This window comes from Trichomycterus rosablanca, chromosome 17 (assembly GCF_030014385.1).
Source record: "Trichomycterus rosablanca isolate fTriRos1 chromosome 17, fTriRos1.hap1, whole genome shotgun sequence".
Taxonomy (NCBI): Eukaryota; Metazoa; Chordata; class Actinopteri; order Siluriformes; family Trichomycteridae; genus Trichomycterus; species Trichomycterus rosablanca.
Window position 1 is genome coordinate 14,593,299 of NC_086004.1, and position 25,883 is coordinate 14,619,181.

General features: G+C 40.2%; 1 protein-coding gene across 2 annotated transcripts; it reads left to right on the plus strand.

Annotated features, from left to right (window-relative positions):
* The first annotated feature begins 2,780 nt into the window (after positions 1-2,780).
* glrx2 (glutaredoxin 2) lies at positions 2,781-24,965 on the plus strand. Of its 2 annotated transcripts, XM_063013208.1 has the most exons (6): positions 2,781-4,334; positions 4,431-4,601; positions 4,688-4,861; positions 19,968-20,034; positions 20,113-20,289; positions 24,043-24,965. In XM_063013208.1, exons 4-6 carry the CDS (start codon positions 19,969-19,971, stop codon positions 24,208-24,210), a joined length of 411 nt encoding a protein of 136 aa, XP_062869278.1. In that variant the 5' UTR covers positions 2,781-4,334; positions 4,431-4,601; positions 4,688-4,861; position 19,968; the 3' UTR covers positions 24,211-24,965. The 2 variants fall into 2 exon arrangements, 1 of the variants encoding a protein (XP_062869278.1); XR_010015149.1 differs by lacking the exons at positions 19,968-20,034; positions 20,113-20,289; positions 24,043-24,965 and adding an exon at positions 5,675-6,663.
* Positions 24,966-25,883: the final 918 nt, after the last annotated feature.

A 25,883-nucleotide genomic window follows, 5' to 3' on the forward strand; every position in this document is an offset into this window, starting at 1 on the left:
TTACATTTACTTTGACTTTTATTTCATTGCAGACAGGATGAACCTGTGATATTTCATGTTTTATCTGCTAAACTTTATTTCATTTATTAATAAACATCCATTCCTGCATTTCAGGCCTATAACACATTCCAAAAAAAGTTGGGACGGTAAAGCATTTATCACTTTGTAATGTTGCCATTCCTTTTCACCACACTTAAAAGACATTTTGGCACCAAGGATACCAAGTGATTTAGTGTTTCAGCTTTTATTTTGTCCCATTCTTCCTGCAAACACGTCTTAAGATGTGCAACAGTACGGGGTCATCGTTGTTGCTTTTCTCGTTTTAAAATTCTCCACACATTCTCTATTGGGGACAGGTCAGGACTGCAGGCAGGCCAGTCCAGTACCTGTACCCTCTTCTTCCCCAGCCATGCCTTTGTAATGTGTGCAGCATGTGGTTTTGCATTGTCTTGTTGAAAAATGCATGGACGTCCCTGGAAAAGATGACACCTTGAAGGCAGCATGTGTTGCTCTAAGATCTCAATGTACTTTTCTGCATTAATGCTGCCATCACAGAAGTGTAAATGACCTTTGCCAGGGCCACTGACACAGCCCCATACCATGACAGACCCTGGCTTTTGGACGTGTTACTGATAACATGTCTGGAGGGTCTTTTTCGTTTTTGGTCCGGAGCACAATTGGGATGCCACCACCTGCATGACCAAAAGTATTCACACGTCCACCAACTGTGTGAAAACAAAAAGTATTCAGACACAACCAATTACATGACCAAAAGTTTTCGGACACCACCAACTGCATAGACAAAGGTTTTCAAACGCCACAAACTGCATGCTTGCACACACACACATACACCTGCCTGAGAAAAAGTATTTACTTTCCCACCAAATGCATGACCAAAAGTATTTGAACACCCACAACTGCATGCCCAAAAAGATTTGGAAGCCCCAACTGCATGATCAAAAGTATTCAGATGCCACCAGTTACATGCTTGCACACAAACACACACTCTGGCGGCACGGTGGCTAAGTGGGTAGCACTGTCGCCTCGCCTCCTGGGTTCAATCCCCAGGTGGGGCGGTCCGAGTCCTTTCTGTGTGGAGTTTGCATGTTCTCCCCGTGTCTGTATGGGTTTACTCCGCGTGCTCCGGTTTCCGAGTCCAAAGACATGCAACTGAGGTATATTGGATATACTAAATTGTCCATGACTGTGCTCAATATAACCTTGTGAACTGATGAATCTTGTGTAATGTGTAACTATCGTTCCTGTCATGAATGTAACCAAAGTGTAAAACATGACGTTAAAATCCTAATAAACAAACAAACAAATACACACTCACGTGCATGACCAAAAGTAATCCGACACCACCAACTGCATGACCAAAAGTATTCGGACACCCACAACTGCATGACCAAAAGTATTCGGACACCGCCAACTGCATGACCAAAAGTATTCAGATGCCACCAGTTACATGCTTGCACACAAACACACACTTACATGCATGACCAAAGTATTCGGACACCACCAACTGCATGACCAAAAGTATTTGGACGCCACCAAATGCTTGACCAAAAGTATTCGGATGCCACCAACTGGATGACAAAAACTATTCAGACACCCCCGAACGCATGACCAAAAATATTCAGATGCCACCAGCTACATGCTTGCACACACAATCACCTGCACGACCAAAATGCACCTTTCTAGTGTTTTATAATTATTCAGCCTGTTTTTTTTTTGTGGGTTTTTTTTTCCAGTAAGTATTTTCCAGTTTATCGACACTTTTCCAACTTTAAAATGTATGTCTTGTTGAGGACACCATGGCTTGTATACAGCTTATGGATATGTGCACCTGATCACCTGCCACGCCAAATATCACACCCCCTAGTTAACCTGCCAAGCGTGATTTTATTACATTTTAGTCCAATTTACTCTACAATTTACAATTTATTTTTTGAAAGGCATGTCAACTTTATACACAACTACATACATAAGTACATTCACCGATGAGGCATAACATTACGATCACCTCCTTTTTTCTACATATACTGTTCATTTTATTTGCTCCATCTACCATATAGAAGCACTTTAAAGTTCTACAATTACTGACTCTAGTCCATCTGTTTCTCTACATACTTTTGAAACCTGCTTTCACCCTGTTCTTCAATGGTCAGGACCCCCACAAGACCACCACAGAGCAGGTATTATTTAGGTGGTGGATCATTTGCAGCACCGCAGTGACAATGACATGGTGGTGGTTTGTTAGTGTGTTGTGCTGGTATGAGTGGATCAGACACAGCAGCACTGCTGGAGTTTTTAAATACCATGTCCACTCACTGTCCACTCTATTAGACACTCCAACCTAGTGACCTTCATCAGTGGTAACAGGTTGCTGCCCAATGGGTGCTGTTGGCTGGATATTTTTGGTTGGTGGACTATTCTCAGTCCACCAGTGACAGTGACGTGTTAGAGTGGACAGTGAGTGGACACGGCATTTAAAAACTCCATCAGCGCTGCTGTGTCTTATCCACTCATACCAGCACAACACACACTAACACACCACCACCATGTCAGTGTCACTGCAGTGCTGAGAATTACCCACCACCCAAATAATACCTACTCTGTAGTGGTCCTGTGGGGTCCTGACCATTGAAGAAAAGGGTGAAAGCAAGTTTAAAAAGTATGTAAATAAACAGATAGACTACAGTCAGTAATTGTAGAACTACAAAGTGTTCTGTATAGTAAATGGAGTTGATAAAATGGACAGTGAGTGTAGAAACAAGGAGAGGGTTATAATGTTATGCCTGATCGTTGTATATACATCAATACCTTTAATCAAAAGTATTCTCACCCCCACCAACTAAGTACTTGCACACACACACAATCAACTGTTTAAGCAAATACATTCACAATTCTTATTTACACCTTAGCCACCACCTAAACACCATAGCAACGGTGCAAAACACCTAAGAAATCTCTTAGCAACAGCTCTGTAACCCAAGTACACCTTGGCATCCATCTAGCTGCACCTTAGCAACCACTTAACTACACTGTAACAATCAACCGTTACCATAGCAAGTGCTTAATAACACCCCTTATGTCCTACTAACAACTTGGAAACACCTTCGGAACCAACTAACAACACCTTAGCATCCACTTGGTATACCTTGGCAACTGCATAGTAGCCCCTTATCAACTAACCTGTTAGCTTAGCAACCACCTAGCAACAACTTGGCATCATCTCAGTAACTGCCTCGCAACTCTTGTTGCTTTTGCCACTACAACTACCTAAAAACTCAACAACCAATGAGTACACCTTGGCAAACACCTAGCAACACATAAACATCTGCCAAGCAATACTTTACCAACTATCTTGCACACCACAATGACATCTCTGGGAAAAAGGTTTCATCCCGACCCCATACATACACACTCATAGCTCTCACCAAAAGTATTCAACGTACCACACATTCCTTGGTCCCCCCCATTTAATCTCACTCATTTTTTCCTATACCAAAACCCTATCTTCTCTTTACCGATGAGCCACCAAAATTGAAATTGAAATTTGAAATATGAAATTTATGTGCACCATCAGTATAGGTCATCAAGCTCTAACCCACAGTCATACTGACTTGCACTTCTTCATTTCTTGTTTTTTTCAACCTTCTTTCTCCCATTCACTTTAATGTGTTTTCATTCATGCCCAAACTCTAGAAGTTTAAAGATCTGACAGCCACCAAACTGCATGTAGTCTTTTAGTGCAGGTTAATAAGCTTTAATCCACAATTATACTGTCCCACACTCCTCCATTTCTCATCCCTCCTCCCTCCTTTCACTCTCATTCATCACAAACCCATTGACATTGCACATACATGCTTTCAATGAAGTATTCACACCATCACCAAATTTGTGCTTGCACACACAAAGTCGCCTGTCTGTTAGATAGTTTTGTTACAGCAGCAGGAACATAGAGCTCTACAAATCACAGATCTATATTGCACAACCGTAGGAAAAATTATTATTATTATTATTATTATTATGTTGTTGTTGTTAGGATTCCTGTAATTATTATTATTAATTTGTAACATTTTCATTTTACTAGTTTTGATTTTTTTTGTTTATACAAATTTTCTTTACAGTAGAAATGACTTGTGCACTTGGACCAGCTACCTTTGGCACAGAAAAGACATTCCCAACAGGGAAAAATATATTTAAAGCTTTAGAGTATGTTGAGATCATCTGCTCAAAAGGCTACTGGGTTGGTGGAACAAAGAAAAAGTCACAACCGATCAGATGCACAGAAAATGGACAATGGGAAATCCTACCAAAGTGTGCAGGTAAAAGACAAATTGTAACAAAATGTATATATTTTAAAACTGTTAATGGCAGCTTTGTTAAAATAAACATTAATAATGACAGAAATATCTTTGCAGCGATAACCTGTGACGTTCCATATGACAAACATGTGTATTCACCTGATTACTATTTTACTAAAAGAGGATTGGACGATTCCTATTATTATTATTGTAATTGGGGTTTTAGTAAAACAGCTGAAAAGGCCACGTGTACAGAGAACAGCTGGTCTCCACAAGAACTATGTACTGGTAAGTGCTGATTCTGAGAAGCATGTAGTTTGCTAGTGTGTATATTATTAATTAGCTGATATGTAAATATTTTGTATATATTTCAGAAATTGTTTGTAAAGCACCAGTGATTACATATGGAAAAATAACTGGGTATCAACCAAATACTTATAAACCAGGAACTAAAGTTTATTTTCAGTGTAATCCTGGATATGAATCTGTAAGAACTTTTATCTTATGTAATCGAGAAGGAAAATGGGACACTGAACAACCCTGCAAAAGTAAGTATCAATATACTAATAGTTGTAAAGTAATAATAATAATTTTTTTGATTAATATGATTATTTCTTTTTAGTGTTGCTAACTACAGTAAATGTAAATGTATGTCTCGACAATAAAGCTCATACATTATTCTAAAATATAAATTTAAATGTGAACACTTTGATCACCCTGTACCTATTTGACACAACCTCACTGCATTATTTTATACATACATATACAACTTGTCAAAAATAAAATGCTGAAGCTGCATTTATTGTGCATTATTAGAATTATTAGAATATTGTGATTATACATTTTATTTATATACTTTTTTTTATATATATTTGGACCAACTACTTAATCCTAAAACTAGTTAATCCAAACACCTGTCAGGATAGTAGTGGGTTCATAAAATGTCTTAATTTTACTGGCCACTGGCCTGGTCAGACACTTTAAAGGCACAGTTGGTCATGTCTGAAGGAGGGAAGTGTGGTTTTGCTGTCTAGTCAAAGTGCCTGCATGAGTAGTAGAAAGAATACCTCAGTTTTCCTCAGTGTCTGTAAAAAGAACGTCTTCATACATGTCAGAGGAAAATGTGCTAGTCTGCAGTCTTATCTGGCCAGCGTGGATGTTGTCCAGTAAGCAGAAGTTAAAATGGAGTTGGGAAAGGGTGGAGTTAACATGTCTAAATTATAGAAGTCTGTATTTTATATATTGTTTTATATTTTACAAATGTAATGCCTTAATAAGTCATAATGTTGTTAATATAATCCACATTACATGAACAAAGAAATGTAATCTAGTGACAATATGTGTGTGTGTGTCTCTGCAAGGTATGATCTTGCTTCTGAGTGGTACAGAATAGAGCTGGGCGGTTCCTGAATCACCGGGGTTAATAATTCGAATCTTCAAACTGAATCAGGAATCACGAGTCAGAGGTCTCAATTAACCCGGATCCTATGAGTCCTCTGACTGGCTGCTGTTAAGTATATAGGTTGAGTGAGCAGACTCACCGGAAACACAGCAGACTCATGATTTGGCTGAACCGACTTCACTCCAGTCTGTGAATCTAAGTAACAAGTTAAATTTTCCAATTAACAAGCAGTTAAACACACTGGTGTTCATAATGTGGCTGATTTTATGCACATGCTATTATTATTATTATTATTAGTAGTAGTAGTAGTAGTAGTAGTGGTATAGATTAGTATTGCAGCATAATTTCTTGTAAGCAAAACAACAACAAAATGTAGTTATATTATTATTAAAAGGCAAATGCTTACAAGGTATTTTAGTACTGTACCACTTAAGGAGTATCATAGCCCCCATGGTAATTTATTGACTGCTTTGGTGCCACTTTGGCTAACTGACTGGGTCAAGTTACCATGACAATTTGTTGTTGATCATCCCCCTTGAACCCTTGACCAATTACAGTTTTTTGAGTTTGCTTAGACCCAATTTCAGGAACTATCTCTTCTTTTGTCCAAACTTAACACACAGCTGCCCATACACAATATGCAGAATATCTTACACTTCTGGACAAAGCGAACACTTCACCCAAAGCTCTGTAAACTCTTGCTAGAATGGTATTTTTGAATCCAAACTCGACACACACACAGCAACTGAATAGATTTTTCTACACGACAACTACACACTGATGGAATAAATGCAAAACACTACTAGCTTGTGGTTTTTGAGTGTTTAGTGTGCAGGACTCAGCAGTCTGCTGTAAAAGTCTGTCATAGTACTCATATGTACATATGTTTTCATAAATATAGGCTATTTATGCATAATTAGTAAATAAACACCATAAAGTAAAACACAATGAGGGTATTGTTTATTTTTTGAACATTACTGAAACAAACATGCTGTATATACTGTAACACAAAACACAAAATTATAATAGGCCTGTAACTCCAAAGAAAAAAAAGGGGGAAAAAATTAGGGTGCATCTTGTCTTCTGTCTGGGTCTGGCCACAACACCTCATCTACATCACAAGCAATGTCCTCTCTGGCCAGTCAGCGAGGGAAGTACCGTCTGGAGTGACGTATCCACCCCTGGCACGCCCCCTCATCAATGTCACCACAGGACTCCTCCATTGCCTGGAGAAGCGGGATGCGTTGGTGGGGCTGCCGATCATACACCTCCATGCTAAAAAGAACTCCTCAGTGGGGTTCAGGAATGGAGAGTATGGTGGAAGGTAAAGCACAACGAATTGTGGATGATCAGTGAACCAGTTTTGGACCTGAACAGCCCGGTGGAAACTAACATTGTCCCAGACAACAACGTTCCTGGACTGCTCTGGTCCCTCCCCCTGGTAATGGGGAATAAGAATGTTGTGCAGTGTGTCAAGGAATGTGATGTGTGCTGTGTTGTAGTGACCAAGGGTGGCATGATGATGAACAACACCATTCTGGCTTATAGCTGCACACATTGTGATGTTGCCACCACGCTGCTCCAGGAACACAGACAATGGCACGGTGTCCTATAATGTTCCTCCCCCTGCACCTTGTTTTGGCAAAGTTGAAGCCAGCTTCATCAGTGTAAAGGAACTTGTGTTCCACAGCAGCTGCATCTAGCTCCATCACCCTCTGAAACCAAACATTACACAAAATTGAAATATACAAAGTACTTAATATTATGTTGCACAGAGCAATGGATTACAGTACTTGTAAGAGGATAGCAGTGTACCTGCACATATTCATAGCGCAGTTGCTTTACCCGTTCAGAGTTGCGCTGAAACGGGACCCTGTATATCTGCTTCATGCTTACATGTCTATGAAGGAGACGGCCCAGTGCAGATAAACTCACGAAATGGATATTGCTAAATGTGACATTGTCTGTAATGATGTATTGTCGTATTTGTCGAAGGGCGTATGCTGTTGTCTTCTCTGACCATGTTTATGATGTCCTCTTCCTGCTCTGGGGTGAACAGCCGTCTTCTTCCTCCAGTAAGGGGTAGTCCTGCAGTTCTGCAGAAACATGATGTGAATGGTTATTAGTGTAAAGTGAAATGCTACTGTAAATAATGATCTGGCACTACACTGCAGTAGTACAGTGGTGTACACAGTTCAGTTGTGAGAGTTCAGTAGTATGGTATAGAAAATAGGTTTACTTACCGATTCTCATTCCAAAAGGTCCGGATAATGTTTGCTACAGTGTAGCGGCTTATATTAGGCTGGACCCTCTGCCCAGCCTCACGAAAACTCAACCCATGGTTGATCACATGGTCAACCAGAGTGGCCCGGATCTCATCGGTGATAGTTGCTCTTGCTGGTGCTGGTGGTGGTGCTCTTGCTGGTGCTGGTACTGGTGCTCGTGCTTGTCCTCGTCCTCTTCCCTGTCCTTTTTCCCTGTCCTTGTCCTCTTCCTCGGCCTTGTCCTCTTTCTCCTGCATTTGCCTCCATTGTTGTGCAAACCAAGATGTGTAACCTGTGACCTCTTTTATAGGGCTCAGGTGCTGATTTGTAAAGATTATCCAGAGGCGTTTGCACCTGTGGGGGCAGTGTATTCCAAAAAGAAACACTGGGTGTTCAATTTGTATTGCTTTATTTAATGTAGCAACCTGTTATTAGGATGCATGTTGTAGCTGGTGAACGTGCCCCGGGTTCCCAGCGAAGCAGGCGTTACAGAGCTCAGAAAACAAAGGCCTTAAGTAAGTAGGTCGCTAATTAGGGCTGATCACCCGCAGCTGTGGGCTGGCTATTTAAGCCGGCTCCGCGCAGCAGCAGGTGTCGCACCTTTTGTTTGTTTTAGCTCTCTCAGTGGCAGCTCGTCCACGCTCTTTTTTTAGCCTTAGGTGGTACCCCTGGTGGCACAAGGCCATTAGGGTGTGTAAACCGCAAGGTTGAGGTAGTTAGCTTTGAACTTGCATCTTTTTCTCTCGTTTCAGATCGGTGTGCTTCAGCTACTGCGACCGTAAGCTTGTCGCGCGCCGATTGATATCTACGCTAGCCTACCGCTGTGCTGGGGCTGGTATTCAGCGGAGGTTTTTCTCCCGCACCTGCTCACCGTAGCGCCCTCAGCGTCTACGCGCTTTTGTTAACCCGTGCCGTGTTGGCGCGGTAGTAACGCTCCCGGTTCTCACCTGAAAGAACGGGGTTCGCGTCCGCTCTTTTGAGTTTCCCTTTCGTACATTTTTGGTTCGCTGCGTATGCAGCTTCCGTCGGAGGTTCCGATCGGTTTTTTGGTTTCTCTTTTTATTTCTCTGTTTATTTTTCTGTTTGTTATTAATAAATAAAATTTAATTTGTAGTTTATCTCTGCCTGTGAGTCCTCCTTTCTCCCACATTACACCTGTGTTTAGTGTTTGGCCAAAAGTGTGTTTTAGAATTGCTAGCTGAGTGTAAGGTAGAGAATGAGCTTATAGTTTACCAGAGTAAGAGTACCAGGTCAATAGAAAGGCTATTTAAGTTAGTAATTTCTAAAATTGTGCTGCTAGTACAATTTTTTTGGGCCTTAGCAACTGCAAAAAACTTTAATATACCCATCTGATTGGTAGGTGAGTCCCCCCTTGTCCCTATCCCCCATGATCCATTTGTTGTTATTTGTGTTTAAGTTGTGTTTGAATGTGTGGAATTTAAATTAAAATTAAAATTTTAAATAAACATCTGTAACCTAATAATGTGCTTGTGGATCCTTACAGTTGTAATTTAGTTTATTTATTGGACGGGAAGGGGGGGTGATGGGGTACTCAAGTGAACCGGATCACATTACTGAGTGACTCAGATTAACCCGAGTCCATAAAATGAACCGAATTTACCACCACTAATACAGAACCCAATAATACTGACCAGGATAAAGCAGTTTATGTACAATTATTGAACAATTGTACTTTGTCCCCCATTATTTATTTAAAAATTTTGTGGTAGAAAAACCCTTTTACAGTTTTTCTGAGTTGCTAAAAACACATTTTCCAAAATGTCCTCTCCTTTTCTCCAAACACAACACAAAACCCAAAATATAAGCTACTTTCACAAAACCTCTGATTTGTCTTGCAAAATCAAACAATCAACTCAAAACTATTTCATCTTTGCTCAAAACCAAACACTGCTGTCAAAATACACACAAATCCAGCCAATGCATGAACACTACACAGTAGTCATTACACACTACATAAAACATTACAAAACACTGTGCTTTTATCATAGCAAAACCAAAAATCTTTATTCAGGAATTCTGGAATTTTTTTTTATACATGAAAACATATTTACTGATGTGTTTATATATTTATATACTAGAGAACCAACAAAGAAATACTGTATATGAACTGCAATGTATTTATTTATTGTACAGTATGTGTATATATGGCAAGCCAAACAGGAAATATATAGCAAACACTGATATATATGGAATGAAACACAATATACAGTATCTCACAAAAGTGAGTACACCCCTCACATTTCTGCAAATATTTTATTATATCTTTTCATGGGACAACACTATATGAAATGAAACTTGGATATAATTTAGAGTAGTCAGTAAACAGCTTGTATAGCAGTGTAGATTTACTGTCTTCTGAAAATAACTCAACACACAGCCATTAATGTCTAAATAGCTGATAACATAAGTGAGTACACCCCACAGTGAACATGTCCAAATTGTGCCCAAATGTGTCGTTGTCCCTCCTTGGTGTCATGTGTCAAGGTCCCAGGTGTGAATGGGGAGCAGGGCTGTTACATTTGGTGTTTTGGGTACAATCCTCCCATACTGGCCACTGGATATTCAACATGGCACCTCATGGCAAAGAACTCTCTGAGGATGTGAGAAATAGAATTGTTGCTCTCCACAAAGATGGCCTAGGCTATAAGAAGATTGCTAACACCCTGAAACTGAGCTACAGCACGGTGGCCAAGGTCATACAGCGGTTTTCCAGGACAGGTTCCACTCGGAACAGGCCTCGCCAGGGTCGACCAAAGAAGTTGAGTCCACGTGTTCGGCGTCATATCCAGAGGTTGGCTTTAAAAAATAGACACATGAGTGCTGCCAGCATTGCTGCAGAGGTTGAAGACGTGGGAGGTCAGCCTGTCAGTGCTCAGACCATACGCCGCACACTGCATCAACTCCGTCTGCATGGTCGTCATCCCAGAAGGAAGCTGACGCACAAGAAAGCCCGCAAACAGTTTGCTGAAGACAAGCAGTCCAAGAACATGGATTACTGGAATGCCCTGTGGTCTGACGAGACCAAGATAAACTTGTTTGGCTCAGATGGTGTCCAGCATGTGTGGCGGCACCCTGGTGAGAAGTACCAAGACAACTGTATCTTGCCTACAGTCAAGCATGGTGGTGGTAGCATCATGGTCTTGGGCTGCATGAGTGTTGCTGGCACTGGGGAGCTGCAGTTCATTGAGGGAAACATGAATTTCAACATGTACTGTGACATTCTGAAACAGAGCATGATCCCCTCCCTTCGAAAACTCCCTTCCCCAAACACAACCTCCAAGATGACAACTGCCTTGCTGAGGAAGCTGAAGGTAAAGGTGATGGACTAAACCCAATTGAGCACCTGTGGCGCATCCTCAAGTGGAAGGTGGAGGAGTTCAAGGTGTCTAACATCCACCAGCTCCGTGATGTCATCATGGAGGAGTGGAAGAGGATTCCAGTAGCAACATGTGCAGCGCTGGTGAATTCCATGCCCAGGAGGGTTAAGGCAGTGCTGGATAATAATGGTGGTCACACAAAATATTGACACTTTGGGCACAATTTGGACATGTTCACTGTGGGGTGTACTCACTTATGTTGCCAGCCATTTAGACATTAATGGCTGTGTGTTGAGTTATTTTCAGAAGACAGTAAATCTACACTGCTATACAAGTTGTACACTGACTACTCTAAGTTATATCCAAGTTTCATGTCTATAGTGTTGTCCCATGAAAAGATATAATGAAATATTTGCAGAAATGTGAGGGGTGTACTCACTTTTGTGATACACTGTATATATATACAGTATATCTCTCTGTTAAAATAAACCTTCCATAAAAATTATAGACTGTTCAAGTCTTTGTAAGGGGGTAAACTTACAAAATCAGCAGGGGATCAAATACTTATTTTCCCCACTGTATATTAGTTTTCATTCCATATATCTATTGAGTTTCATTATCGAGTTTCATTCCGTATATATCAGTGTTTGCTATATATTTCCTATTTTGCTTGCCATTATATATATATATATATATATATATATATATATATACAGTGTATCACAAAAATGAGTACACCCCTCACATTTCTGCAAATATTTCATTATATCTTTTCATGGGACAACACTATAGACATGAAACTTGGATATAACTTAGAGTAGTCAGTGTACAACTTGTATAGCAGTGTAGATTTACTGTCTTCTGAAAATAACTCAACACACAGCCATTAATGTCTAAATAGCTGGCAACATAAGTGAGTACACCCCACAGTGAACACGTCCAAATTGTGCCCAAATGTGTTGTTGTCCCTCCCTGGTGTCATGTGTCAAGGTCCCAGGTGTAAATGGGGAGCAGGGCTGTTAAATTTGGTGTTTTGGGTACAATTCTCTCATACTGGCCACTGGATATTCAACATGGCACCTCATGGCAAAGAACTCTCTGAGGATGTGAGAAATAGAATTGTTGCTCTCCACAAAGATGGCCTGGGCTATAAGAAGATTGCTAACACCCTGAAACTGAGCTACAGCATGGTGGCCAAGGTCATACAGCGGTTTTCCAGGACAGGTTCCACTCGGAACAGGCTTCGCCAGGGTCGACCAAAGAAGTCGAGTCCACGTGTTCGGCGTCATATCCAGAGGTTGGCTTTAAAAAATAGACACATGAGTGCTGCCAGCATTGCTGCAGAGGTTGAAGACGTGGGAGGTCAGCCTGTCAGTGCTCAGACCATACACCGCACACTGCATCAACTCGGTCTGCATGGTCATCATCCCAGAAGGAAGCTGACGCACAAGAAAGCCAGCAAACAGTTTGCTGAAGACAAGCTGTCCAAGAACATGAATTACTGGAATGCCCTGTGGTCTGACGAGACCAAGATAAACTTGTTTGGCTCAAATGGTGTCCAGCATGTGTGGCGGCGCCCTGGTGAGAAGTACCAAGACAACTGTATCTTGCCTACAGTCAAGCATGGTGGTGGTAGCATCATGGTCTTGGGCTGCATGAGTGTTGCTGGCACTGGGGAGCTGCAGTTCATTGAGGGAAACATGAATTCCAACATGTACTGTGACATTCTGAAACAGAGCATGATCCCCTCCCTTCGAAAACTGGGCCTCATGGCAGTTTTCCAACAGGATAACGACCCCAAACACAACCTCCAAGATGACAACTGCCTTGCTGAGGAAGCTGAAGGTAAAGGTGATGGACTAAACCCAATTGAGCACCTGTGGCGCATCCTCAAGTGGAAGTTGGAGGAGTTTAAGGTGTCTAACATCCACCAGCTCCGTGATGTCATCATGGAGGAGTGGAAGAGGATTCCAGTAGCAACCTGTGCAGCTGTGGTGAATTCCATGCCCAGGAGGGTTAAGGCAGTGATAATAATGGTGGTCACACAAAATATTGACACTTTAGGCACAATTTGGACATGTTCACTGTGGGGTGTACTCACTTATGTTGCCAGCCATTTAGACATTAATGGCTGTGTGTTGAGTTATTTTCAGAAGACAGTAAATCTACACTGCTATACAAGTTGTACACTGACTACTCTAAGTTATATCCAAGTTTCATTTCTATAGTGTTGTCCCATGAAAAGATATAATAAAATATTTGCAGAAATGTGAGGGGTGTACTCACTTTTGTGATACACTGTATATATATATATACAGTATATATACGTTTGCCCTAGGTTTGTCCATCAAATTGTTGAGGAAATATTAGACAAAAACTTTTTACCAAGTGGAAAAACTCACTTTTGAAATTCATTATACATATCTAAAATTCGGCAAAATGTGGTTGTCAGTTTTGAAAATACTGGAGGAGATGTGACTATTATCTTGGATGTTTACATGCTTTATTCCAGCTCTCCAGCTCTATACATATCTGATTTTGTTCCATTGTCTTTTAGTTCCTTTAGTTATGAGGTTTTTGTGTCCTTCCCTTTCTTTTTCCCCATTGCACTAAGTGTCTAATATAAACTATGTTCTATTTTTAATTGTATTGATACAGTGTAGCCTTTTTATGTTTTGTTGGCAACAGTGGCAGACTTGCCAATTATGGTGTTCTTTCACATAAAGGAGCAGATACCATTCCTGCTACTGGCTCAATTCCCTTCTTCGGCCTTGTCCAGCTTTCATTGTTTGATGACCTGTGTTCTAGAATCTCCTTTATGCTCTTGAGGCTAAACTAGGAGACACTGCACACCTTCTTGTGATGGTACTTATGGATGTGTAATCCTGGAAGAGCTGAACTTTCTGTGCAACCTGAATGAGTTGCAGGTTCCACCTAACACATGCTGTAAAACATATAATTACATATAATTACTCCCCCTTACCTTCCTGCTCATCTTTACCTCATTAAAAAACAAACTATGATCATCCTAATTAAAGATCATCTACCAGAGTTTTACATACATTCTATTCCAGCCTACTCTAGATTGTGTGTTCTATTACTTGAATTAAGACCCAAACACAATACAGTGGTATCTTGTAACTCAACGTCTCCCACACTCAAAATCTTTGAAACTCTATGCCCTTCATCGAGAAATTTCTTGCAAGCGAGAAATTTATTTAATAACCTTAAACTCAACATGTACGCGCGTGACTGCTGCTTTGCTCAGTGCTTGGCTGGAGCGGTGCAGTAAGGCGTCATCAAAGTGCAAATATGAGACGAATCTGCATTTGTGTGGAATATCCGTCAAATTCACTCTGAAAGCCTCCGGATGTATCTGTGAATTGCTGGATTTTTCTCCTGTCTTACATTTAAACTTGTGTTACAGCTCGAGGCTCTGAGAAATTGTAAGAACAAGCTTTACTGAGAGTCTAAAACGCTTAACATGACTTAATGTATTAAAAGAACAACAGAAACACTAAACCTCTCTTAATTATTACTGCTCATATGTTCTCTCCACTAATGAAATTCCTCATTGTTTTAGTACAATAAGTCATGTTAAGCACGGCACAGCCAGCGCAAAAGCTATTTTGCCGCTGCTCATGTGAATGTGCCTTTACTGAATGGAATACGATATTCCAAGATCAAGCATCTCCACAATTAAAAAGCATAAGGAAAAAATATAGAAGTAAAGGTAAAGAACAGGTTTTATTGTCTTTTTTATAGTGATTTTTAGGGTGGCATGGTGACTCAGTGGGTAGCACCGTCACCTCAGAGAAAGAAGGTCCTGGGTTAGATCCCCAGGTGGGGTGGTCCGGGTCCTTTCTGTGTGGAGTTTGCATGTTCTCCTCATGTCTGCGTGCATGCAGCCAGGCTAATTGGAGATACAAAATTGTCCATGACTGTGTTTGACATTAAACTGATGAATCTTGTGCAACCAGTAACTACCTGTTCTGTCATGAATGTAACCAAAGTGTGTAAAACATGACGTTAAAATTTTAATAAATAAATAAAATATTGATTTTTAACTGTTTTCAATTGTATTTCAGTGTTTTTATAGAATATTTGTGTTATTTTCAGTGTGTAAGTGTCAAAAACAACCCCACTAGCAAAGTACGAATTTCATTGTACAGTGTAACTGCTGTTTCTTCTGCGCACATGAGAATAAAACTCTTGAATCATTATTTTACATTAACCTTAATGGGCCCATGGAACGCATTAACAGGTTTTCCATACATCCTTATGGGAAAAAAAATACCTTGAAATGCCTTTTAAAGTCAACGCCACTCCCAGAACCAATTGACGTTGAGTTTCAAAGTACCACTGTACCCAAACACAATTTACAATCTGCTACCTGCAGATGGCGATACGTGCAACTAAACGCTATCAAATCACTGTAGAAGAAAAGGAATAACGTGAGGTAAAAGCAAATGACTTAAATGACTTTTAAAATAAAAAGCTGTTTTATTTTTAATGTCAGCAAACTGAAATAGAATTGAAGTCTGACGGTCTTTTGCAGTTCATTTTAATTCTTATATTCTTAATTCTACGTTATCGTTCTGTAGGGCTAACTGGTGCATGTAACGTAATGTCACTTTGAACTGTACGTTTTTTTTTTTATAAATGATTCCTCACCTTTTTAAACTATATATATATATATATATATATACCGATCAGCCATAACATAACTGATAACCATAACATTAAAACCACCTCCTTGTTTCTACACTCACTGTCCATTTTATCAGCTGCACTTACCATATAGAAGCACTTTGAAGTTCTGCAATTACTGACTGTAGTCCATCTGTTTCTCTGCATGCTTTGTTAGCCTTCTTTCACGTTGTTCTTCAATAGTCAGGACCACCACAGAGTAGATATTATTTGGGTGGTGGATCATTTTCAGCACTGCAGTGACACGGACATGGTGGTGGTGTGTTAGTGAGTGTTGTGTTGGTATGAGTTTTTAAACACCTCACTGTCACTGCTGGACTGAGAATAGTCCACCAACCAAAAATATCCAGCCAACAGCACCCCATGGGCAGCGTCCTGTGACCACTGATGAAGGTCTAGAACAGGGGTCCTCAAACTTTTTAACCAAAGGGCCAGATTACTGTTCTTCAGTGTTTCGGGGGGCCGGACCGCGGGTGAAATAGTAAACACACCCAAAAAAAACTATTTACTATGTATACTGGATGTATTGTCTGTGCTTTGTATAATTGTAGTTCATAATGATAATGCAGAAATTTTATTTATTTCAATAATTTCCATTATCCTACCTCATACAGTGTTTCCTTAAAAAATCAGTGTGAACTGTGAGCCTGCTTTTGCCTGACGAGAGTAAGCGTCAGGTTCCATATTTGTTACTGCCAGTCATAATAGCTAATAAATGTTGATCAGTGAGTCTGGATCTGGTTGGAGATTTAAGGTGTTTCAACTTCGAAAAAGTCTGCACACAGAAGTAGATGCTCCCGAAAACGGTAGTTACTTTGAGTGCATGTTTTATTGAGATCGGGGAGCAATGGAAAGAGAAGCATAAAAATTAAACAATGTGCTTGAGTTTTGATTTTGGATGCATAAATGCGGTGATCTCCGGGAGCAGGTCGTTAAAACATTTCAAAACTCGCCCCGACCTAGCCAGCGGATCTCAGTAAAGCACATCTTCAGCTCAGACAAGAATTCCTGAAACTGCCTGTAGTTAAGAGCATTAGCTTGAATGAAATTAACACAGGACACAAGGATTTTCATAACGAAATCCCACTTAACTGCTTTGCAACACAGTTCAGTGGCTGCGGTCACTCATCTCTCTATTGATGCGCCAATCACTCCCCTCATGCTTGGAGCGCCACCCGTTGGATCGCTGCCGTATAATCTACTGAGACTCCGGGTGGCAAATTTTTGTTTCCTCTGTTATTTTTCCCCCCGTTATAATACTGTGAGTTCGAAGATGATCAGTGGCCAGACAACATGTATTACTGCTGTGGTTAAAGGGGCCGGTCAAATTAAAGCATCGGGCCGTAGTTTGATGACCCCTGGTCTAGAAGATGACCAACTCAAACAGCAGCAATAGATAAGCGATCGTCTTTGACTTTACATCTACAAGGTAGACCAATTAGGTAGGAGTGTCTAATAGAGTGGACAGTGAATGGAAACTCCAGCAGCACTGCTGTGTTTGATCCACTTATACCAGCACAACATACACTAACACACCACCACCATGTCATTATCAATGCAGTTCTGAGAATGATCCACCACCTAAATAATACCTGCTCTGTGGGGGTCCTGACTATTGAAGAACAGGGTAAAAGGTATGTAGAGAAATAGATGAAGTACAGTCAGTAATTGTAGAACTACAAAGTGCTTCTATATGGTAAGTGGAGCTGATAAAATGGACAGTGAGTGTAGAAACAAGGAGGTGATTTTAATGTTAGTGTATATATACAGTATATATATACAGTGTATCACAAAAGTGAGTACACCCCTCACATTTCTGCAGATATTTAAGTATATCTTTTCATGGGACAACACTGACAAAATGACACTTTGACACAATGAAAAGTAGTCTGTGTGCAGCTTATATAACAGTGTAAATTTATTCTTCCCTCAAAATAACTCAATACACAGCCATTAATGTCTAAACCACCGGCAACAAAAGTGAGTACACCCCTAAGAGACTACACCCCTAAATGTCCAAACTGAGCACTGCTTGTCATTTTCCCTCCAAAATGTCATGTGACTCGTTAGTGTTACTAGGTCTCAGGTGTGCATAGGGAGCAGGTGTGTTCAATTTAGTAGTACAGCTCTCACACTCTCTCATACTGGTCACTGAAAGTTCCAACATGGCACCTCATGGCAAAGAACTCTCTGAGGATCTTAAAAGACGAATTGTTGCGCTACATGAAGATGGCCAAGGCTACAAGAAGATTGCCAACACCCTGAAACTGAGCTGCAGCACAGTGGCCAAGATCATCCAGCGTTTTAAAAGAGCAGGGTCCACTCAGAACAGACCTCGCGTTGGTCGTCCAAAGAAGCTGAGTGCACGTGCTCAGCGTCACATCCAACTGCTGTCTTTGAAAGATAGGCGCAGGAGTGCTGTCAGCATTGCTGCAGAGATTGAAAAGGTGGGGGGTCAGCCTGTCAGTGCTCAGACCATACGCCGCACACTACATCAAATTGGTCTGCATGGCTGTCACCCCAGAAGGAAGCCTCTTCTGAAGTCTCTACACAAGAAAGCCCGCAAACAGTTTGCTGAAGACATGTCAACAAAGGACATGGATTACTGGAACCATGTCCTATGGTCTGATGAGACCAAGATTAATTTGTTTGGTTCAGATGGTCTCAAGCATGTGTGGTGGCAATCAGGTGAGGAGTACAAAGATAAGTGTGTCATGCCTACAGTCAAGCATGGTGGTGGGAATGCCATGTTCTGGGGCTGCATGAGTGCAGCAGGTGTTGGGGAGTTACATTTCATTGAGGGACACATGAACTCCAATATGTACTGTGAAATACTGAAGCAGAGCATGATCCCCTCCCTCCGGAAACTGGGTCGCAGGGCAGTGTTCCAGCATGATAATGACCCCAAACACACCTCTAAGACGACCACTGCTTTATTGAAGAGGCTGAAGGTAAAGGTGATGGACTGGCCAAGCATGTCTCCAGACCTAAACCCAATAGAACATCTTTGGGGCATCCTCAAGCGGAAGGTGGAGGAGCGCAAAGTCTCGAATATCCGCCAGCTCCGTGATGTCGTCATGGAGGAGTGGAAAAGCATTCCAGTGGCAACCTGTGAAGCTCTGGTAAACTCCATGCCCAGGAGAGTTAAGGCAGTTCTGGGAAATAATGGTGGCCACACAAAATATTAACACTTCAGGAACTTTCACTAAGGGGTGTACTCACTTTTGTTGCCGGTGGTTTAGACATTAATGGCTGTATATTGAGTTATTTTGAGGGAAGAATAAATTTACACTGTTATATAAGCTGCACACAGACTACTTTTCATTGTGTCAAAGTGTCATTTTGTCAGTGTTGTCCCATGAAAAGATATACTTAAATATCTGCAGAAATGTGAGGGGTGTACTCACTTTTGTGATACACTGTATATATATATATATATATATATATATATATATATATATTGATAGAAATAGAAATATCTAGTAAAAGGGATGGGTAGGATATAAATCAAATGAGGATTAACTATGTGTTTATCTACATATGATGTTTTTCGGCATTCAGCAGCCACTTACAGTCTAAACATAACGACGTTTAAGGTGCAATTCCTTTTCCCTCTTAGCCACAATTCCTAACAGAAGGATTAGTGGCTAAGTCGCCTGTGGAATCTGCTTGGTGTCTTAATGCATTCAGCCGGCAAGCTGTTAAAAGACACAGCATACATTTTAATAAAAATGGTTACATTTAGCACACAGCATATTTGTTTTTTAACTGTTGTAATTGTATGTTATTTTTTTACATCAGCTGCATCTTTCTTGTACTCACCAGTGAAAGTTACAAGGTTACTATAGCTATTTATAGTAACAAATGTTTACTGTTTATGTATTTATTTCTTTTTGCTTCCCGTGCTGTTTAATCTTCTTATAACGTGTGCTATGTTTAGGATGGGAAACTTCACTTCCACTGGTGCTGGAGCATTGTCAAGCCAGGTCTACACAAAATTTGTACAGGTAAGAACTGCTTTATTTTAAAATATCATAATGCAAGGTCTGTCTTGTTTTCTTATCAGATTTATTTTATCACTTTAGGATGTTGTGTCCCATAACTGCATCGTTATATTCTCCAAAACGACATGCCCTTATTGCAAGATGGCCAAGGATGTTTTTAATGAGATAGGAGCCACCTATAAAGTGATTGAACTGGATAAACATAACGAAGGGCGACAGCTTCAGGAGGTCCTAGCACAAATATCTGGTGCCAGAACGGTAAGAGTTGCTATTATAACAATTATTTTACAATAACAATTTTTAAACCTGTTTAAAGCTAGCAAGCAACAATGAGTCAGGCCATTATGTATTTTTACTTTGTCTTTTTTATGTAAGATATAAATATATAATAAATATATATATATATATATATATATATATATATATATATATATATATATATATATATACTGTATATATATATATATATATATATATATATATATAAATATATAATATATAAGATATAAATATGACACTAAAATGAATAAAGCTCTTTTATATGCTCCTTGTATACAAAAATGATCCATGACAGTTTAGGAAGCTGTCGTCACCTGGAAATTGTAATCTGTTTAATCCATTCTCTTATTTCTTGGACCAATTATATGGTGTCATCTGATGTCTTGTGAATGTTAAACCTCACTACATTACCCACTTTGATTTAGTTTATTAGCATTTAATGTTAATTAAAATAAAAATGATGACATGTAAGAATCATTCTGTGGTCTGTGTCATTTTACATTTCAGAAATGTAAAGCCTTTATAACTACTAAAATGTCTGGTAGTTTTTGGCTACAAGCAGTTTTTTGGTCTTTTATATGTATTAATTTTATGGGCAGCTAAATTTATTTATTAAAACATTTTATGTTATATCAGACTTAGTCACCCAGATGAGGCAGGGGCAAGTGTTAATCAGTAAACAATACCTGCATGCTCTCATACACACAGTCAAGCCGGAAAGTCTGCACACCCCTTTAATTTTCTCCATGTTTTATTACATTACAAAATCATTCTACATATAATAGATCGGGTTCATTTTTTGTCACAAAATTCTACACAAAACAGCCAAAAAGTGAAAGCAGGTTTTTAGACATTTGTGCTAATTTACTAAAAATCAAGATGTAAAATATCATATGTACACTATTCTATTCTATTCTATTCTATTCTATTCTATTCTATTCTATTCTATTCTATTCTATTCTATTTTATTCTATTCTATTCTATTCTATTCTATTCTATTCTATTCTATTCTAGATGTTCGAGGCAAAAATGAACCTAATCTATTTTAGAATGAGTCTGTAACGTAATAAAACGTGGAGAAGGTGAAAGGGGTGAGCAGACTTTCTGGCTTGAATGCAGAAAATATACATTACCATAGTGCCATTCAAATTATTAATGTGTGCAGTAATTAAGTAGTTTCCTGGGCGGCACGGTGGCTCAGTGGGTAGCACTGTCGCCTCACAGCAAGAAGGTACTGGGTTTGATTTCCAGGTGGAGCAGTCCGGGTCCTTTATGTGTGGAGTTTGCATGTTCTCCCCGTGTCCACGTTGGTTTCCTCCGGGAGCTCCGGTTTCCTCCCACAGTGTACGCCCACAAGCAGCGACAATGAATATCACAAAGACAGAACATCAATATTATGTGACCTTTAAGTGTGGGTGCAGCTTTAAAAGTAATTGTGATTTTTAGTCATTTACACTCCAATATGTTTTAGGATGACTCATTAATAAGACGTACACTACAAACAGGATTAAAAACAAAATATGGTGGTACCTTAAAACTCAACGTTAGTTGGTTTTGGGACTGGCGTTGAGTTTCAAGGTATTTTTTCCCTATAAGGATGTATGGGAGTCCTGTTAATGCATTCCATGGTCTCGTAGGCCTGCATATATTGTAGGCTAATGTAAAATAATGGATTGTTTTTGACACTTACACTGAAAAAAACACAAATGTAATAAAAAAAAATGAAATAAAAAGCTGATTCTCAAAATTTTTTAGCACCTCGAGCTGTAACACAAATTTAAAAGTGAAACAGTGTGGAAAATCCAGCTAAACACAGATACATGTGGATGTGTTCAGAGTGAATTTGACAGTTATTTCACACAAATGCAGTTTCGTCTCATATGCACACTTTGATGACGTATTACCGCACCGCTCAAGCTGAGTACTAACCAAAGCGACTGTTCATTGTTAATTTGAAATTAAACAAATACATTTTTAAAAAACAAACTGAACACAAGTTTAAGTGAAACGTTGAGTTTAAGGGTACAAATTTCTCGATGAAGGGCGTTGAGTTTCAAAGATTTTGAGTTTAGGGGACGTCGAGTTACAAGGTACCACTGTCGTTTGTACAGATATGTACAGTGTATCACAAAAGTGAGTACACCCCTCACATTTCTGCAAATATTTTATTATATCTTTTCATGGGACAACACTATAGAAATAAAACTTGGATATAACTTAGAGTAGTCAGTGTACAACTTGTCTTCTGAAAATAACTCAACACACAGCCATTAATGTCTAAATGGCTGGCAACATAAGTGAGTACACCCCACAGTGAACATGTCCAAATTGTGCCCAAAGTGTTAATATTTTGTGTGACCACCATTATTATCCAGCACTGCCTTAACCCTCCTGGGCATGGAATTCACCAGAGCTGCACAGGTTGCTACTGGAATCCTCTTCCACTCCTCCATGATGACATCACGGAGCTGGTGGATGTTAGACACCTTGAACTCCTCCACCTTCCACTTGAGGATGCGCTACAGGTGCTCAATTGGGTTTAGTCCATCACCTTTACCTTCAGCTTCCTCAGCAAGGCAGTTGTCATCTTGGAGGTTGTGTTTGGGGTCGTTATCCTGTTGGAAAACTGCCATGAGGCCCAGTTTTCGAAGGGAGGGGATCATGCTCTGTTTCAGAATGTCACAGTACATGTTGGAATTCATGTTTCCCTCAATGAACTGCAGCTCCCCAGTGCCAGCAACACTCATGCAGCCCAAGACCATGATGCTACCACCACCATGCTTGACTGTAGGCAAGATACAGTTGTCTTGGTACTTCTCACCAGGGCGCCGCCACACATGCTGGACACCATCTGAGCCAAACAAGTTTATCTTGGTCTCGTCAGACCACAGGGCATTCCAGTAATCCATGTTCTTGGACTGCTTGTCTTCAGCAAACTGTTTGCGGGCTTTCTTGTGCGTCAGCTTCCTTCTGGGATGACGACCATGCAGACCGAGTTGATGCAGTGTGCGGCGTATGGTCTGAGCACTGACAGGCTGACCTCCCACGTCTTCAACCTCTGCAGCAATGCTGGCAGCACTCATGTGTCTATTTTTTAAAGCCAACCTCTGGATATGACGCCGAACACGTGGACTCAACTTCTTTGGTCGACCCTGGCGAAGCCTGTTCCGAGTGGAACCTGTCCTGGAAAACCGCTGTATGACCTTGGCCACCATGCTGTAGCTCAGTTTCAGGGTGTTAGCAATCTTCTTATAGCCCAGGCCATCTTTGTGGAGAGCAACAATTCTAATTCTCACATCCTCAGAGAGTTCTTTGCCATGAGGTGCCATGTTGAATATCCAGTGGCCAGTATGAGAGAATTGTACCCAAAACACCAAATTTAACAGCCCTGCTCCCCATTTACACCTGGGACCTTGACACATGACACCAGGGAGGGACAACGACACATTTGGGCACAATTTGGACATGTTCACTGTGGGGTGTACTCACTTATGTTGCCAGCTATTTAGACATTAATGGCTGTGTGTTGAGTTATTTTCAGAAGACAGTAAATCTACACTGCTATACAAGTTGTACACTGACTACTCTAAGTTATATCCAAGTTTCATGTCTATAGTGTTGTCCCATGAAAAGATATAATGAAATATTTGCAGAAGTGTGAGGGGTGTACTCACTTTTGTGATACACTGTATATTTTACTTACATCTTTTTCACTCTGTTTGGTTTTGTCAGGTTCCAAGAGTCTTTATCAACGGTGAGTGCATTGGAGGAGGCTCAGATACACAGCAACTTCACAGACAAGGAAAACTTCTGCCACTAATTCAAAAGTGCAGCCCATGCTGCATGAGTGACTCTGCAGATGGATCAGGGAGTGGGCAGCATTTTTCCAGTCAGTCTTGATTGGTGTGAAGTTATTTATTATTATCCTATTGCAATGTAAAAAATACATCAGCAAGCTGTAATAAGATAAACTACAGACACATCTCCTTTTTTAACTCCAGATAAGTTGACTTGGAATTTTAGCACCAATTGCCGAATGTTTTGATGTTTAGTGATTGTGGTGGCTATTTATTTTGAAAGATGGCCAAGATAGTGTGGACATGTTATATGTCTAACATGCAACCTTACAGTTAAAAGCTTCCCTTTGACATCCACGTTGGGCTAAGTGAACAGTGTTCAAATGTAACTTTGTTAGGATGTAGGATTAACTTTTTATTATATCTTATATCAGATACCAGTCTACTAAAATTACATGTTCTACTTTTGGTTGCCTGCTATAATTTTTGGCCAAATGACCATTGCTGTTTAATTGTTTATGCATTTTGTAAGTATTTGCTTACTTTAAAGGGTGGCACAGTGGCTTGGTGGGTAGCACTGTTGCCTCAAAGCAAGAAGGTCCTGGATTCGGTTTCCAGGTGGAGCGGTCCGGGTCCTTTCTGTATGGAGTTTGCATGTTCTCCCTGTGTCTGTGTGGGTTTCCTCTAGGTGCCTCAGTTTCCTCCCACAGTCCAAAAACATGCAAGTGAGGTGAATTGGAGATATAAAATTGTCCATGACTGTGATTGATATTAAACTTGAACTGATGAATCTTGTGCAACCAGTAATTACCTCCTAAAATCCTAATATAGTAATAAAAATAATACTTAACTTTAAAATCTGTCTCAGTCTTCTTAATAAATATAAAATAATAAAGTACATGTTCTACATGTGTTATAATATACACTTTTTTGTAGAATAGGCCTATTTATTCATGAATTTATTTTTTGGAGGGCACCCTTTCTGGGTATTAGGTTAAGTTTTGAAGTCTAAAACAGATTACTTATGGATATAGGAACTTTCCACTAGTGAATTATCAAAGCAATTATACCAACAGATACACCAATCAGCCATAACATTAAAACCACCTCCTTGTTTCTACACTCACTGTCCATTTTATCAGCTCCACTTACCATATAGCAACACTTCTAGCAACAGTTCTACAATTACTGACTGTAGTCCATCTGTATCTCTGCATGCTTTGTTAGCCTGCTTTCACCCTGTTATTCAATGGTCAGGATTCTCCCAGGACCACTACAGAGCAGGTATTATTTAGGTGGTGGATCATTCTCAGCACTGCAGTGACACTGACATGGTGGTGGTGTGTTAGTTTGTGTTGTGCTGGTATGAGTGGATCAGACACAGCAGCGCTGATGGAGTTTTTAAACACCTTACTGTCACTGCTGGACTGAGAATAGTCCACCAACCAAAAATATATCCAGCCAACAGCGTCCTGTGACCATTGATGAAGGTCTAGAAGATGACCAACTCAAACAGCAGCAATAGATGAGCGATCGTCTCTGACTTTACATCTACAAGGTGGACCAACCAGGTAGGAGTGTCTAATAGAGTGGACAGTGAGTGGAAACGGTTTTTGAAACTCCAGCAGCACTGCTGTGTGTGATCGGCGATTGAAACTCAGCTCTCAATCGCTATATGTGAACTACTCAACAACTCGATCCGAGCACTCTGCGACTGAAGTTATATATCTAGCTTGTCAAATATCTGGGTCTAAGTTGCCCGACTGGCAATGAGTG

Coding starts and splice junctions, on each gene's coding strand:
- glrx2 (XM_063013208.1), top strand. CDS start 19,969: ATGGGAAACTTCACTTCCACTGGTGCTGGAGCATTGTCAAGCCAGGTC. Junction 20,035..20,112: donor TCTACACAAAATTTGTACAG/GTAAGAACTGCT, acceptor TTATCACTTTAG/GATGTTGTGTCCCATAACTG. Junction 20,290..24,042: donor AAATATCTGGTGCCAGAACG/GTAAGAGTTGCT, acceptor TGGTTTTGTCAG/GTTCCAAGAGTCTTTATCAA.